Here is a 17,601-nt window from a genome sequence, read left to right on the forward strand (position 1 = left end):
CACACCTTGTCTTTGTAGGACGCCAATTGCTGAGGTTTCAGGAGGACCTCATCTCATCCGCAGTAGCAGAGCTGAATTACGGCTTGTGTCTCATGACAAAAGAAGCTCGTAATGGGGAAGGAGAGCCCTATGACCCAGATGTATTATATTATATTTTGCTTTGTATCCAGAAGGTGAGTGCCTGTGGTTTATTGGTTGAACTAGATGGACTTGTGTCTTCTTTCAACCTAAGTTCTTCTGGGGAAGGGGGCCTCGTATACATGGTACTTGGCTTGTGTTCTGTCCATGTACTTTGAACTGCGGTTACCAAAAATACAATGCATACAAAATATTTAGAAATATATAAATGATTTTATTTCTAAGCTCATCTAATATGAACAGGCCCTTAAATGATAACTCCCATTAGAGGGGACTTGAATTGTAGAAACTCTGCCAAAAAAAAAAGCTGCAGAGAGCAAATGCCTAGTTATTAGTATTAGTGCTGCTGCAATATTGAAAGGTTTTTTTTTTTATTCAATACTTTTTTATTGCCTTTATAATCCTAGTTATTAATATTGCCTTTTGGTCTCTGTGCGGCTGATCTTTTCATCAGAACTGACTTGCAATGGATGCCTTGTTCTGCACTGTCTTTATGTGAAGGTGGCTATCTTGGTATAGGGAAGGCTTTGCTTTCTCATGTCAACGTTGCTGCCCGGTTAGAAACTGCAGGAGAGGTAGGGACACCACAGATCCATGGAATGAAAAGCCAGAGAATCCTTACACTGCAGGTCCTCAGATACAGCTTTCTCTCCAGCAAGGAGAGCAGAACCCAAAAATATCAGCTGTAGCATGGTGATTGTAGTTGCAGTGAATCTCCTGTATTTATAAATTACAGGTACTTGTATAGCGCTGTCAATTTATGGAGAGATGTGTGTGTGTGAGATATATAGATAGAGAGAGATATAGATATATATATATCTATATCGTATTTATCGTCTAACATGCACCCCAAGTTTAGGAGGGAATTTTAAGGAAAAAAAACTTACATTTAAATGTCCATCTGCATGCTTGTCCAGTGTCATTTGCAGCCTTGGTGTACATTTGCAGCCTTGCAGCTTTGCCAGTGCCGATCTGCAGCTTTGTCTGTGTCCTTTTGCAGCCTTGCCCAGGCTGCAGTTAAATTGCAGTGACATGTCAGTGTCACTGCAGTTTGAAAATGGCGCCGCCGGCGCCAAAATACACAGAGCCGGTCCTCGGCTCTTCTCGGCGGCTCTCGTTCACTTTCGGCTCCACTCGTAGTCCCGCCCGGGATGGGTGTGACTGTGAGCGGAGCTAGCCCAACACTCGGCTAGGTTCGGGCGGCGCTCGAGTGAAGCCGAAAGTGGCCGAGAAGAGCCGAGGACCGGCTCTGTGTATTCCGGCGTATAACACGCACCCGCGATTTTCCCCTGATTTTAAGGGGGGAAAAAAGTGCATGTTATACGCATATATATATCTATCGTATGTATGTATGTATGTATGTATATATGTATGTATGTGTGTATATATATATATATATATATATATATATATATATATATATATATATATATATATATATATATATATATATATATATATATATATATATATATATATATATATATATACTCGTGTGTGTGTATATAATTGTAAATCAAATGGGATTGCTGCCCATAAAAGGGTTTTAATGAAGTTTAAAACATCCCAAAAATTCAGGCAATCATGGTAATGCCCCGTACACACGATCGGACATTCCGACAACAAAACATGTTTTTTTTTCCCCCAATGGATGTTGGCTCAAACTTGTCTTGTATACACACGGTCACACAAATCTTGTGGGAAATTCCGAACGTCAAGAACGCGGTGACGTAGAAAACCCGTACGACGAGCCGAGAAAAATGAAGTTCAATAGCCAGTGCAGCTCTTCTGCTTGATTCCGAGCATGCGTGAAATTTTTTGCGTCGGAATTGTGTACACACAATCGGAATATCCAACAACAGATTTTGCTGTTGGAAAATTTGAGACCCAGATCTCAATCTTTGTCGCAAATTCCGACGGAAAATGTCCGATAGAGCCTACACACGGTCAGAATTTCCGACAACAAGCTCCCATCGAACATTTCCCGTTGGAGAATCATGCCGTGTACACACGGTCGAACAGTTTCGGGCTATTCCAGATCACGCCCTTATTCAAAACCTCATGCCTATAAATGACCACATACTTGTTACTATATAGATCAAGGGTCTCAAACTGGCGGCCCTCCAGCTGTTGCGAAACTACAAATCTCATGAGGCATTGTAGGGCTGACAGTTACAAGCATGACCTCCACAGGCAGAGGCATGATGGGACTTGTAGTTTCACAACAGCTGGAGGGCCGCCAGTTTGAGACCCCTGATATAGATCTCATCAATCATCTATTAAACAATCAAGTAATCAGTCTGGAATCAATTAATTGGTAGATCATGGTGTGAAACATATAGTGAGTATATAATATAATACAATCTTGGAACAAAAGATCAACAGGTGACAATGTTCCCACACTTCACAGATTATATCGATCAGGAATCCTATATAGAAAAATGAAAAAAATACATAAAAATTTATTACGTTTTCTCTTTCAGTACTTATGTGAGAACGGGAGAGTGGATGATATATTTTCAGATCCATACTACCTTAAATTCACAGAATTTCTTCACCAAGTTCTCAAGACATTTCAACCTCGAGTCACTCAACTTGGTAAGAATTTCTTTTGACACCTTTCATGTATTCGTTGTGACTGGCATCCCAGCTTATCACCCTGTGTACTGTATTTAATTCCTTTCTGTAGTACCAGCAAATTGTGCAGAGCTTTATAGAGCGCAGTCTCTGCCACAAATGCGTTTTTATAAGCTCTGTTCCAATATGCACTTTAGGCTCCTTGGCATAAAAGTTAGAACAAACGCCTCATAAATGGGAACCTAGTAGTATTCCCTCTCATTTCTAACTGCTACTGGACCACAAAAATAATTGCTTGGTCACTCTGCTGTTAGGCCTCGTACACACTGACAAACCTACGTTTATATATGTTTAGAGGACATTTCCAAACCTATATAAATGCATGTAATGATTTTTCGACAATGCTATTTACACTGTGTGGCTACCTGCCTGTTTAGGTGCGGTCAGTGTGTAGAAAATAGAATTCTGTGCATCCAGAATCCAATTAGATGCTCTACACTCCCCTGAACCTGCTTTAAGCCAGGAGCATCTAAAAGCAGGAAAAATTGATCTGGGAGGCGTAAAAGTTTAGATCTAAACACAGGAGAAGTCATCTGGGAAATGTAGGAGTGCCACTGGGAATGAAGCCTTATAAATTCTTTAAGGCCAGTTTCACACCGCCGCGACTTGACCGCGATTGGGGTTCTAGGTAGTTTTCTAGCAAAAAAAAAAAACTGATTGTTGCATGTAAACAAAACGTGCCAGAAAAGGCCTGGTCCTTAAGTGCCGGTTCACACAGGGGCAGCCCGACTTGCAGTTCGACTTTGCAAGGCTATCTGCACACGACTTCAGCGGCAGCTTGCAAAATGACTTCTGTATAGAAGTCAATGCAAGTCGTCCCAAAGTAGTACAGTGACTTGAGTCGCTCCTATCGGAACGGTTGCATAGTACAGAACGGAGTGTGACTTGTCAGGCAGCGAAGTCGCCCCTGTGTAAACCGGCACTAAGTGGTTAAGGCTCTAAAGTTTCAAATGAGTAGTGAAACTCTGAATAACATTCTACACTGTTGTATGATACGCACGATTGTTTAACCAGCTGTCGTTTTTATAACAATACAGGAAACATAAGTTGTTGCAGGAAAATAAACCATAGTGGTTATAGAGGTTTATAAACCTAGTTTGTACCATTGCAGGTTTTGTCATCCCCAGCCATGTGACAGAGGAAATGCTGTGGGAGTGCAAGCAGCTGGGTGCCCACTCTCCTGCCACCCTGCTTACTACACTCATGTTCTTCAACACAAAGTAAGTGCTGATCGATCAATCAAATTGTCTATAATAGAAGTGATAGTGAGACACACACACACGTATGTATATGCACAGGGCCATCTGCTGGGAGGTCATTTGCTGTTAATGTAGGCCTGCCCCCCAGAACTGCATCTTTCAAAAGTCCCTTCCCCTTTCCATATACATTGTTGTCAGGGTCTTGTGAGTGAAGCCAGCATTATTTTGCAGGGAAATAAATGTGTTCCTGGAAAGAGGATGGGGGGAGGTGGAGTTTTGTAGTCCAGCAGGCAGGGATGACTGGGGTTGATTTACTAAAACTGGAGAGTGCAAAATCTCTGCGTAGAAACCAATACTCTTCCATCTTTTATTGTCAAAGCTTAAATGAACAAACTGAAGTTAGAAGCTGATTGGCTATCATGCAGAGCTGTACCAGATTTTGCACTCTACAGCTTTAGTAATTGAACAAAGAGTTTTTTTGGGTCTCCAGTCCAACAAAGGCGCTGTGCCTGCTCAAACAGGAAGTTAGGAGTTCACTGCATTTGTTTGCAAATAGGTAGTTTTGTATCATGTATTGCGTAGATGTACTGAATGTTTTCTTTAGCCCTGAGTTGCACTTTAACCGGTTCAATACCGGGCAATTTCACCCCCTTCCTTCCCAGGCCAATTTTAAGTTTTCAGCACTGTCGCACTTTAAATGTCAATTGTGCGGTCGTGCGACGTTGTACCCAAAAGAAATTGACGAGCTTTTTTTTGGTGGTATTTGATCGCCTCTGCGGTTTCTTATTTTTTGCGCTATAAACAAAAGAAGAGCGACAATTTTGAAAAAACACAATATTTTTTACTTTTTGCTATAATAAATATCCCAATTTTTTTTTTAAAAAACAAATTTTTTCCTCAGTTTTGGCCGATACGTATTCTTCTACATATTTTTGGTAAAAAAAATCGCAATAACCGTATATTGATTGGTTTGCGCAAAAGTTATAGCGTCTACAAAATACGGGATAGATTTATGGCATTTTTAAAAAATATATTTTTTTTTATTTTTTTTAGCGGCGATCGCGATTTTTTTTTTTTGGTGACTGCGACATTATGTCGGACACATCGGACACTTTTGACACATTTTTGGGGCCAATCACATGCTATAAAATTGCATTGATTACTGTGTAAATGTGACAGGCAGTGAAGGGGTTAACCACTAGGGGGCGGGGAGGGGTTAATATGTTTCCTAGGGAATGATTCTAACTGAAGGGGGAGGGGACGCACTAGGGGAGGAGACCGATCTGTGTTCCTCCGTTCTGGGAACACAGATCGCTCTCCTCAGAGCTGACAGGCTGTGGATCTGTGTGTTTACACACAGATCCACATGCCGGCCCGGTTAACGGACTATCGCGGGTGCCCGGTGGACATCGCGGCCGCCGGGCACACGCACCGGGTCCCGAGGAACGCGGCGGGCGCACGCGCCCCCTAGACGGCCGGGAATCCCAGGACGTCATATGACGTCCACCCAGGATGGGAGATCCCATCTGTGGACGTCATATGACTATGGGCGGGTAGGGAAGTGGTTAAAGTGATTTTAAAGGCAGAACACATGCAGCTCCCCCTGCAGTCGTGCCCCCCCCCCCCCCCCCCAGTCGTTGTCCCCCCCCCCCGATACGTACCGGCCCCAATCTCGATCCAGCGCTGTGATTGAGAGCTTGGGCTCTCTCACTGCTCATGGTCTCCTGCTGATTTCAATCCGAGCCAGTGACGAGGGAGTGGTGGCGAGCCCCGCTGTGTGTGTCTTATGGATGCATGCACGAGTGCCCCCCATGGCAAGCAGCTTGCTATGATGGCACTCAGTGGGGGGAGGAGCCCAGAGTGCCAGCAGGGGACCGGAGAAGAGGAGGATCGAGGCTGCTCTGTGCAAAAGAGAGGATACAGTAGTATAACCCTCTTAACTGCTGATTGGGCCATGAAAGAGGAGCAGGAGACTGATCGGTTCATTCCTCTGCTCTCCTTGATTTTCACCCCATCTAAGTGGTGTGTTATAGGTGATTGCAAAAGGATAATATCAAGTCAGACTCGGGGTGGTTATGCTGGTTGCATTTAGAAAAGTCAATTTTAATGATTCATTCATAAATACAGAGCTCCATTAGTTTGTGTCTTCCTGAAGTTCAGCTCAGGTGTGTCTGTGTGTTGCTTTAGGCTGTTAGGCAGGTTGCACTTCTGCTCAACTATCTGCATGTTGTGTATTCTACTCCATCCAGGTACTTTTTACTGAAGACTGTTGATCAGCATATGAGACTGGCTTTCTCCAAAGTTCTAAGACAGACGAAAAAGAATCCTTCCAACCCAAAAGACAAGAGTACGAGTATCCGATACCTGAAGGCACTCGGCGTTCACCAGACGGGGCAGCAGAAAGGTAAGATTTCTCTGGACAATTTCTGAGCATCGTTTTCCCAGGAACAGACTGTTCTGTCATCTCAAATTCTATATCGCCTCCTCTCTATTCCAGGTTTTCCAATTACAGACGACATGTATGCAGAGCAGACAGAGAACCCAGAAAATCCCCTGAGATGTCCCATTAAACTTTATGATTTCTACCTCTTCAAATGGTATGTAAAAAAAAAAAAATCTTCACCACTTGGCAGAACAGCAGTGCAAAAAAAAAAAAAAAAAAAAAAAAAAAAACTTCTAGGAAATTTTATTTTGGATGTACGTTAAAGCGGTATTAAACCTAAAACCAGGAATGTCCTATATTGCACCTTCTCAATCATTAGATGTGGTGGCTGCATTGTTTTTTTGTTTTTTGTTTTTTTTTGTTTTGTTTTTTTTTGTTTTGTTTTTTTTTTGTTGTTTTTTTTTGTTTTTTGTTTTTCACCATTTCAGGCTTTTTTTCTCCCCTGGTGATCTGGCCAGTAACATACCTCCTGTATTAGAGCGCCCCCACTCTGGATAAGAAGTACAGGGGACACCTTTAGACAGCAGCATTGTCATTCTGGAGGGGGGTTAGATGTACTAGCAGATTTAGATAACTAACAAATTATAGCCAAACTCCAGGTAACAGTGCAGTTGCAGCAAATTTTTTTTTTTTTTTTTTTTCTTTTGGGATAAAAGTTTTACATGAATAAATAGAAGCTGTTCATTGTAAGTACCACCTGTCAGTGGTAAATGGTTTGTCTCAACCCTCTGCTACATCTGCAGGACTTTTTGTTCTGTTGAAAGATAACAGTTGTACCGACTAGATCACCAGATGAAAATCAAGGAAAGAGAACAAATTCAGCTGCCACATCTAAGGATTGGTAAGCTGCAATATAATGTTTCCTTTTGGGCTTAATACTGCTTTAAAGGATAAGTTCACCTTTAAGAAAAAAAAATCCACATATTTTTGCAGGAAAAGAAAATGACCTTTTTTTTTTTTTTTTTTTTTTTTTTTTTTTAATGAGCCTACAGAGCATTGCACCAGCGATCAGTAGAATGCAGGCGCAATGTAAGGCTCCTGCAAACACGGTCTCCAGCTCGCCTGCCTGTACCTCCATACTGGCAGACAGTTGCAAAGCTGGAGGAAGTGTCATTGATGGGGGGGGGGGGCAGGCCTGGAGCATGTTACACATTACACCCTAAATATGGATGTCATTTATAACATGCTTTCAAAAGGTGAACCTATCCTTTAACAAAAATGGTAAGTTATAAGAAAAAGTAACTAGGGCCAGTTTATAGAGAAGAGCAGATACCGCTCCTTGCAGGAGAGCCTAGTGTTTACTCCTCACGCCTGCATTTTAGGTCCCTTTTCGCATGAATGGACCGATTAGACCCTCCTTTCTTCTCTATGGAGCGGCGGTTATAAACGGACATGTGTCCGTTTACACACACAAGCATCTAATTGGGGTTGCCACCTTTTCTTCAAGCCAAACCCGAACACTTACTGGCGCACGGCAATTTTCTTCTTTTTTTTTTTTTTGTAGAATACATTGCAAAATACCTTAGATACTTTTGGGTAGCTTAAAGTGCCAGTGGGGTGGACAGCAGGGTGGACATGGGGGATAAGAAGTGGAGGTAGACTTGGGGGCAGCGGGGTGGATAAGGGGCAGCGAGATGCATGGAGGGAGAGGCCCGAAAAGCGCTGCTAAAGAGCCGCAAAAAACAGCTGGCATTTTAGCGGCGCTGCAGTGTGAAAGGGGTCTAAGTGATCGGCTGCGCTTGTGGCTCATTCTGCTGGGCTCCTGTGAAGCTCAGCACAGGAGAGACACTGACACAGAAAGGAGGAGTCCTTTAGCTGCTGGGGGTCTGTCCTGAGAGGTGCCTGCTGTTTTTGGGCACGCAAAGCTTGATGTGTAAGCTCTAAATATCAGTGAGAGGGAAAGAAGTCAGCAGCAGTAAACCAAGAAGAGTGTGTGGTCACTGGACTGGGGACAGATAGAGATGAGGGGTAGACACATTGGTGGCAGGCACTGGCAAGTATGCTGTCTGAATAATGTGTCCAGGTGTCGGGCAGTTGGAAACCGGGAAACATGATGCAAAAACCGGACTGTGCGGGCGAATCCCGGACAGGTGGCAGCATCCGATCCGATCCTAGCCGTTAAAAACGGATGGATGAGGGATTCGTTCCCCATCCGTCTGGCGGATCGGATGGAAACTGACAGGTGGTTCTTTTACAGCCGACCACCCCATAGAGAATAGCGGGCTGTCTGTGTCCGCTCTGCATAAGTGGAGCAGATATGGACCTGTCACCCTCCTCCTGCTCAGCGGGTAAGTACCCCGCTAAGCAGGTGGATCCTCTGGCTATATCTGCCCATGTGAAAGCCCTTACAAGTTATTGGTTGAATTCAGGCCATGTTGTCCTCTGCATGATGCTACAGAGAATACTGAGCAATTGCTTGAGAAGACAGTCACATGACTTTGAAGGGTCTTGTCACCAGGCTGTTGTCCTCCTGACTTTTTTTCATGTTCTTAGGGGGGGGCTTCACGTGTTTGCAACTAAGCACTATTTGTACAGCACATCATAAGATCATACCCGTTGTAAAGGGCCCCCTTGTCTATACTACTGCATGTTTGTGTCTCTTGTTTCATTTTCATCTTTATGTAATATATAGGTGTGGTTTGTTTTTTTTGTTTTTTGTTTTTTTTTTCTCTGTCCTGTCTGGTCTACATCCCAGTTTTTAGTTTTTTTTTCTAACCTGAGAGGAAAAATTGCTTCCCATTTTATATTCATTCAGCGCCCCCTATTGGTTAGATTAGACCATGTAATTGACCAGCTTAGTAAGCTTTTGAGAAGATCACACATAGCCAAGTGTTTATAGATCACTAAACAAGATGACTTTGTCATTTTTTTTTTTTTTTTTTTTGTGGTGCTTTCAAAATTCTGCTTGCTGCATCTTTTGTGTAAATGTAACCTTTTAATAAGGCTGTACATGGCTTCATGAAAACATGACAGCACCCGGCCTCAGTACTCCTCCCATGAGGCCTCGGCCCTGATCCAAGCTTTTGGGAGGAGTTATGCAAATATCAAAATACCATCATGGGTGGGTGTCGGTGTGGAGGTGTGGGCAATCCTAGGCAGACTGTATTTGCATGCAGATCGCCCTAGGGTAACACCCACATGTGCTGCTGAGCTGCAATGATTGAAAGAACTGAAATCCAATAAATGAAAGGGGCGGGCCAGACACATTCAGGCTGTGATAGAAATGACTGTGATGCTGGATGTTATCCAGGAGATGATACAGGCTCCATCTGTCTTGCCACAGCTTCTAATGCACATTGTTAGAAGCTCACAGTGTGCAGTGAAATCCGAGTAATTTCAGTCCGGGAGAGGAGCCGGTACAACTGTGCAAGATGGTTAGGCTTAGGGTTCAGCTGTAAGTTCTCAAAAGTGTAGATTAACCGTTTTTACCTCGTATTCATTCATAACCTATTTTACCCATTCATAACCCCTTGTACCCATTCATAACCCCTTGTACCCTGTATCCATTCATAACCCCTTGTACCTCGTATCCATTCATAACCCCTTGTACCCATTCATAATACCTCGTATCATTCATAACCCCTTGTACCCCTTCATAACCCCTTGTACCCAATCCTAACCCTTTTTACCCAATCATAACCCCTTCTACCTCATATCCGTTCACAACCCACCTGTACCTCGTATCCGTTCATAACCCCCCCTGTACCTCCTATCCGTTCATAACCCCCCCCTGTACCTCGTATTTGTTCTGGTGAATACTTAGAGCATCAGTCAGGATTGGGCTTCTTATATAAAGTGCTCAGATCCCGAAGGGTCCATAACTTATGGTGAGAATGTCTCTAAAGTGGTTATCAAGGCAGAAGGTGTTTTTTTTTTTTTTTTTTAACCTTAATGCATTCTAGCTCCTGCTTTTATACTTACCTGAGTCCCATCTCAATCCAGTGATGTGCATGAGAGCAGCTGCTCTTCCTGGTCTCTCTCTCCTCATTGGCTCACCCAGCAGCTGGAGCCATTTGCGTCTCCTGTCAATCATAGCCAGTGAGCCAATGAGGAGAGAGAAGGGGGCGAGCTGCTCTGTTTGTGAATGGACAATGTCCATTTACAGGAGCATGGCTCAGAAGCTGCCATAGCAAGAGGCTTGCTATTGGGGGCACTCGTCAAGGAGGAGGAGCCAGGAGGAGACCCAAAAAGAAGAGGATCCGGGGCTGCTCTGTGCAAGACCATTACACAGAGCAGGTAAGTATAACATGTTTATTTTTAAAAAAAATTGGAATCACTTTAATAAAGTACACTTCTGATAAATCCTCCTTCCTTTTTTTCCTATCCAGCCCACAGAGCGTGAAAGGTCGAAATGACACTTTTTACCTGACGCCAGAGCCCGTGGTCGCCCCAAACAGTCCGATCTGGTACTCCACCCAGCCAATCAGCAGAGAGCAGATGGAACAGATGCTGAATCGAATACTGATTGTCCGAGAAATTCAGGAAGCCATTGCAATCGCCAACAGCAACAACATGCACTAAAAGAAACCGATTCCAACAGTGGAGGGAATGTGACATTACAAAACAGACGTGTACAGACTTTTACACTAAAAGAAGATGCCTACATTTTTTTTTTTTTTTTTTTTCCTGTTATTTTTTTTTATTATAATTATTGGTGTAGTTATGAAGCCCTTTTAGGCTTCTTCTGTTAAATAAAAAAACAACAAAAAATAAAGTATAAGACAAAACATTCAAATGTGCATCTTAAGAAAACTACTAAAAATTTTATTGTGAGTTCCAGAAGAATCTGAAGGAAAACAGCCTTTTATACGAGCATGGGGGTGGGGCGGGGGGTTTGGGGGGGGTCCAAACAACTGTACAAAAGCAGCTTAAAGACAACACATTTTTGTCTTCCTGTATTATATGGGGGGGTCACAAGATGGACTTTTGTGAACAGAGCTGCCTATTTTCTTGCCTACATTATAAAGACTTGTATTCAGTTTCACAAACCGGGAAAGAAACAAAAAAAAAAATTTTTTTTTTTATATATATATATTATGCCGTGTATACAAAAAAAAAAAAAGAAAAATTGCATAATCTGAAATCTGTTGACATTTCTTCTGGCCCAGATATCAAGGCCTTAAACTGCAGACGTATGAGCCTTTGTATATTTATTGTAAAAAAAAAAAAACAAAAAAAATCTTGTGTATCTACTGCAGATATATTCAGAATTCTCAATTTTGTTCTTATTGTTCCTTGTTTTATTAAGAATGACAAGCATGTCTTTTTAACATGCCAGCGAGCAGTGTGTCTTATTTGGATGTGTGGACTCTTCTGTCGGGTTTCCTGTCTGCTTTGCAGGGGGTAATTGGGTCCAAGTGGAACAGGTGTGTGTGTGTTTTTTTTTTTTTTTTTTTTATAGGGTTAGAACCTCTGTCTAGCACTTACTGTTCATCTTGTGTATGGTTGGCATGCCGATGGGAAAGGTTCACAACCCAATCGCAGTAAATGCGGCATTAAAGTTCATTCATTTCCGATAGAGTATGGAAGGGTTGTAACCCCTGTCAGATTTTTTTTTTTTTTTTTTTTTGTCATCTGTGTCTCATTGCAGAGATTGCCCTCCACTTCCTGTCCTATAACCAAACAGGAAGTGAAGGGAAATCCCTGCAAATTAAAGTGGTTGTAAAAGCAGAAGGTGTTTTTTTTTTTTTTTTATCTTAATGCATTCTAAAAAGCCTTCTGTGTCCAGCGGCCACCCTAATACTAACCTGTAATCCATCTCAATCCAGCGATGTTGCACGAGGGACTTGGCTGCCTGGGACTCTCCCTCCTCATTGGCTGAGACAGCAGCGAAGCACCGTTGGCTCCTGCTGCTGTCAAAGTCAGTGAGCCAATGAGAGAGAGGGGGCGGGGCTGAGCCGCGGCTCTGTGTCTGAATGGACCACAGGGAGCTGCGGCTCGGCTTGGGTGCCCCCATAGCAAGCTGCTTGATGTGGGGGCACTCGACAGGAGGGAGGTGCTAGAGAGGAGGATCTGGGCTGCTCTGTGCAGACTACTGCACAGAGCAGGTAAGTATAACATGTTTGATATTTTTAAGAAAAGAGACTGAGACTTTAGTATCATTTTAAGGGAATCCCTTGGGGGCCCCCAGGTTGCCAGAACCAGTGTCCCTGTTGGAAGATTTCTCCTATGTTACTTTTTAGGGGCCAACCCAAAGTTTGGGATTTTCTTTTACTATAGAGAGGGTGAATCTCCTTAACAGGGACACAGACCGCAATAAAACCTGACAAGCGTTCTCATCCCTTTCCACTCTATCCAAAACAGTGGAAAGGGATGTCTTTTAGTTATACTTTAGAAAGGGAATAAATATTAAAATGTACGTATTTAATGTGAAACTTGTGCTTTTTTTTCTGCAGATGCTCAATTTTGGGTCCAACTTGAAACAAGCAGTGTACAGGGGGGCAGCAGGGTGTATTACAGTCCCAATTACCTTAAAGTGGTTGTAAAGTCAGAAGGTTTTTTTATCTTAATGTATTAAGATTAAAAAAAAAAACCTGTGTGCAGTGACCCCCCTAATACTTCCCTGAGCCTCATCTCTGTCCAGCGATGTCCACGACGGTGTTGACCATCCAGGACTCTCCCTCCTGATTGGCTGAGACACTGCAGTGGCACATTGGCTCCTGCTTCTGTCAATCAAATTCAGTTAGCCAATCAGAAGAGAGAGAGGGTGGAACTGCAGCTGGGCTCGGATGCCCCCATAGCAAGCTGGTGGCTGTGGGAGCACTCGACAGGAGGGAGGGGCCAGCAGCACAGAAGAGGGACCTGAGAAGAGGAGGATCCGGGATGCTCTGTGCAAATCCACTGCAAAAGAGCAGGTAAGTATAACATGTTTATTTATTTATTTTTTTTTTAGAGAAAATAGAGACTTTGCCATCACTTTAATATGAAGAGCTAGGCAGGGAAGCGGCTGTGATCAGTTCTCTTGTGGTGTGCAGTTCCCTGCCCACCACTCCTGTCCATCCCAGGTGATGTCACCGGGGATGGACAAGAGTGGCCGGCAGGGAACAGTTCACCACAGCTAGCACTGTCAGAGCCGCTTCCCTGCCTAGCTCTGCGTGCGTCGGCTGGGCTAATACCATCAACCTGTCAGCTGCCTCTGAGGCTGATTGGTAGATCGCGGCAGAACCCCGGTTAAGAAGCCCTGCTCCAGGGGGTTGCTTGAGCTGTGGCTGATTCACCTTACATCCGATAGTGCCGTCATAGTTCCAGGTCCACTGACACCAATGCTTTTTTTTTTTTTTTTTTTTTTCTCTCTCCAGCTAACTGTAAGGGATGCATTCCTTCCACTGACCACCAATGTAAAGGGCATTTTCCTTGTGACCCTCTAGGGACTTAGTGGGGGTTCCTGGACACCTGAAAATTATTTCAAGTATATTGGCATAAACAAGTTGAAGGTTTTAAGTATGAAGAACCTAGCATATTTGACACCCAGGGCAAGATACCTTTTAACACCACCTTCTCTATACAACACAATCCTTTTCAGTCATCTTGAAATGGAATTAATGGCATAAAGAAATGGAGATTGTAATAAATTTCAGGGTATCCCCTAACATTTGCAGTTGGTGAAGGGGTGTCCCCCTTTCATTCCCTGTCAGTGTAAATGATTCAGCCACTGCTCTGTTTTAAGGGCCCCTTCACACTGATGTGCTTTTGCCACGCTAGAAAGCACCTTTCCAGCATGACAGAAGTGCATTAGAATTATTTCCCTTTAAATCCTATGAGACTTTTCCCAGCGCTGCGCTGCTTTCTGAAAAGTCCTGCATGCAGCATCTTTGGTGCGCTTTTCAAAAGCGCACCGAAGATGTACCTTCCATTGAAATCAATGGAAACGGCAGCAAAAAGGCACACAGGGTGTGTTTGTTTTTTTTTTTTGTTTTGTTTTGGTGTGTTTTTTGGGTTCGCATGACACTATGCGCCGGATTACACACACACACACACACACACACACACGATGGATCTGACACTAAGGGGCATGGCGGCTCGCTTCCACTGTCATTATACACAGCGGGAGAGAGAGAGAGACAGAGATGTGATTTGCCCATGTAAACACGGCAGTTTGCCGTTCTGACAGGGGGGGAAGGGATGGAGTTTGTGTCTGCAAAGCAGGAAATAAATTCCATCTCTTCCCCTAGTAAAAACACCTCACACAGTAGAGTAAAACACAGGTTAGGCACACAGTTAACCCTTTGATTGCCCTTGATGTTTAAGCCCTTCCCAGTCAGTGTCATTAGTACAGTGACAGTGCATATCTTTAGCACCAATCACTGTATTAGTGTCACTGGTCCTCACAATGTGTCAGAATGTCCGCCGCAGTATCGCAGTCCTGCTGTAAGTTGCTGATCGCTGCCATTACTAGTAAAAAATAAATAAAATTATCCTATAGTTTGTAGATGCTGTAACTTTTGCGCAAATAAATATACGCCTATTGTTTTTTTTTTTTTTTAGTGAAAATAGGTAGCAGAATACATATTGGCCTAAATTTATGAGGAAATTTTTTAAATTTTTTTTTTGTAGCAGAAAGTAAAAAAATAAATAAATATATATATATGATTTTTTTTTTTGTTTATAGTGCAAAAAATTAAACCACAGGTGTGTTCAAATGCCACCAAAAGAAAGCTCTATTTGTGGGGAAAAAACATCAATTTTGTTTGGATACAACGTCGCACAACCGTGCAATTGTCAGTTAAAGTAACGCAGTGATGTATTGCAAAAAATGGCCTGGTCATAACGGGGGAGGGGGGGGGGGGGGTGGTGTTGGGTTAAATCTTCCGGAGGTCAAGTGGTTGAAAAAAAAAAAAAATTCTGTTTTATAGCTACACATATGTCCCTGTACCGTCATGGTCTGCCCATTGTTCTATTCAGTTTGGCCGCTCAAGCTGCTCCCGACTTTTGGTGCAAGGTTTGGTCTGCCCCCTCTCCTCCTCATACATTCACAGTTCCTTTCTGTGTTTCTGTCCCGCCCAGTTTTCCTGTCTCTACCCGCCCGCCCCCTGAAGTGCCTTGTGTAATGACGGGGCAAAAGATGGTGGGCTTGGCTTTTTTTTTTTTTTTTTTATATTACTAGTAATGGTGGCGATCAGTGATATTTATCGGAATTGCAGCAGATTTTTTAGGACTATTGACATTTATACAGCGATCAGAGCTATAAAAATGCACTGATTACTGTTTAAATGTCACTGGTAGGGAAGGGGTTAATGTGTTCCCTCTGCGTGTTTCTTACTGTGGGGAGGACGTGACTGACTAGAGGAGAAGCCAGATCGTTGTTCCTAGCTAGTAGGAACAGACGATCTGTCTCTCCTTTCCTGACAGAACCGGGATTTGTGTGTTTACACACAAATGGCCGTTCTCTCACTCCTGCCTGCCTGGCGGTCATCGTGACCATCGGCCACACGCATCGGGTCCCCCGCCGTGCAGCGGGCGCGTGCCTGCTCTAGCTGTTTAAAGGGCCGACATACAGTTATGGTGATTTGCGAGAGCTGACCTGCCACAGTATGACGGCGGCTAGTGGTTAAAGCGGACCTTCGGTCATTTTTTCACCTTTCTATCTATTAAATCTTCTGCCCTTGTTGTTGTTTTAACCTTGGGTAGTAAAATATTTTTTTCCTGCCAGTAAGTACCTTATACAGACCACTTCCTGTTTCTTGTCTGGTCATTAGCCTAGGCTTATCACATCATGCACAGCTCTCTCTCTCTCACTCTTGTGAGAGTTTGCCAGGAAGGGAGAGGGGAAATGAGTTATAAGAGGGCCAATGAGAGCTGCAGAGCTGGAGGTGTGTGTAAATCCAGGAAGTGAACAGGCAACAGCTTCAGCTGCCCACAGTTAAAATGGCTGCAGCCGCACTCAGTGAAGGGAGATATTTGGCAAGTACAGAATCACAGTATATATAAAATAATATGCAAAGTGGTTGGAGGGAAGCTTCAGAATGGCAAAGATGTTTTTATTACAAATTATGTGAGCAGACTGCAGTTCCTCTGAATGAATTGTGAAGGAGACAACACCTGATGGCATCCTTAACAACCAGCTCTTCACCGCCTATGCGCTGCCTGCGATGCATGTAAAACGCACCATGCATTTTAGAAGTGCTGCAGTGTGGAAGGGCCCCGAGGAACCCAAGGTGAGAGAGAGACCGCTCTATAGTGTTTCCCCACCTAATTAAAAAAAAAAAGTGTTAGGTGAAGGGCGCTACTTGCTAACAAATGTGACTACTTCCGAAAACTCAATAACCCGGCACAGCCCTCTCCCTTTCTGGAAGTATTTGATGTGCAAGTTCAAAGGCACATTCCAAGTCAATAAAATAATAATTTATGCAGGAAAAAATGATTGATTTTTTTTTTTTTTGCCTGTGCTTTTTTTCTTGCAATTTTTCAGAACTGATATCCTCACTGAAATATTTCATTTCTATTCCTGTTCTGTTGACCAATCAAAATGTTAGATTTTTTTTGTTTTCTATCCTCTTCTTTCCTGGAGATAAATGGACACCAGGACAAATAGTTTCCCCCATTGGGATCACAGAACTAAATACCTGACAGAGGTTATAACCCCACACCACTCTTAAAGCGGTTGTATCCTCAACTTTGTTTATTTTTACCCACAGGCAAGTCTATAATAGGGCCCCTTTCACACTGGGGCGGTTTGCAGGCAGTATTACGCTAAAAATAACGCCTGCAACCCGACCCGAAAGTGCAGCTGTTGTGTCTCCAGTGTGAAAGCCCCGAGGGCTTTCACACGGGAGCGGTGCGCTGGCAGGACGGGAAAAAAAAAGTCCTGCTAGCCGCATCTTCGGAGCGGTGTATACACCGCTCCTTCCCAGCTCCTGCCCATTGAAATCAATGGGGCAGCGCAGCCATACTGCCTCTGCAGAGGCGCTTTGCGGTGGTTTTCAACCCTTTCTCGGCCGCTATGGGGGGGGGGTGAAACTGCCCCGCTAGCGGCCGAATACCGACGGTAAAGCACCGCAAACAATAGCGGCGCTTTACCGCCGACGCTGCCCCCGCCCCAGTGTGAAAGGGGCCTAAGGCTTACCTGTAGGTAAAATGGATATCTCCTGAACGTGCACCATTTAGGAGATATTCACTTTGCATGCAGCCACTGACATCAGCGCCGCATGCACTCTGAAGGTCTGGCGCATCGTGCCGGAACTTCAG

At 43.7% G+C, this 17,601-nt stretch overlaps 1 protein-coding gene across 6 annotated transcripts in view; it reads left to right on the forward strand.

Annotated features, from left to right (window-relative positions):
• QRICH1 (glutamine rich 1) overlaps positions 1-11,691 on the forward strand; it is a 66,292-nt gene extending 54,601 nt beyond the window's left edge. For all 6 annotated transcript variants that reach the window (XM_073591821.1, XM_073591822.1, XM_073591824.1 and 3 more), the window contains 6 exons: positions 19-173; positions 2,622-2,736; positions 3,887-3,995; positions 6,224-6,378; positions 6,472-6,571; positions 10,746-11,691. In XM_073591821.1, coding sequence (XP_073447922.1) covers positions 19-173; positions 2,622-2,736; positions 3,887-3,995; positions 6,224-6,378; positions 6,472-6,571; positions 10,746-10,938 — 827 coding nt within the window. In that variant the 3' untranslated portion in view covers positions 10,939-11,691. The remainder of the gene's footprint in view (positions 1-18; positions 174-2,621; positions 2,737-3,886; positions 3,996-6,223; positions 6,379-6,471; positions 6,572-10,745) is intronic.
• The last annotated feature ends 5,910 nt before the right edge of the window (positions 11,692-17,601 follow it).

This window comes from Aquarana catesbeiana, linkage group LG07, assembly GCF_042186555.1.
Source record: "Aquarana catesbeiana isolate 2022-GZ linkage group LG07, ASM4218655v1, whole genome shotgun sequence".
In the NCBI taxonomy this organism is placed as follows: Eukaryota; Metazoa; Chordata; class Amphibia; order Anura; family Ranidae; genus Aquarana; species Aquarana catesbeiana.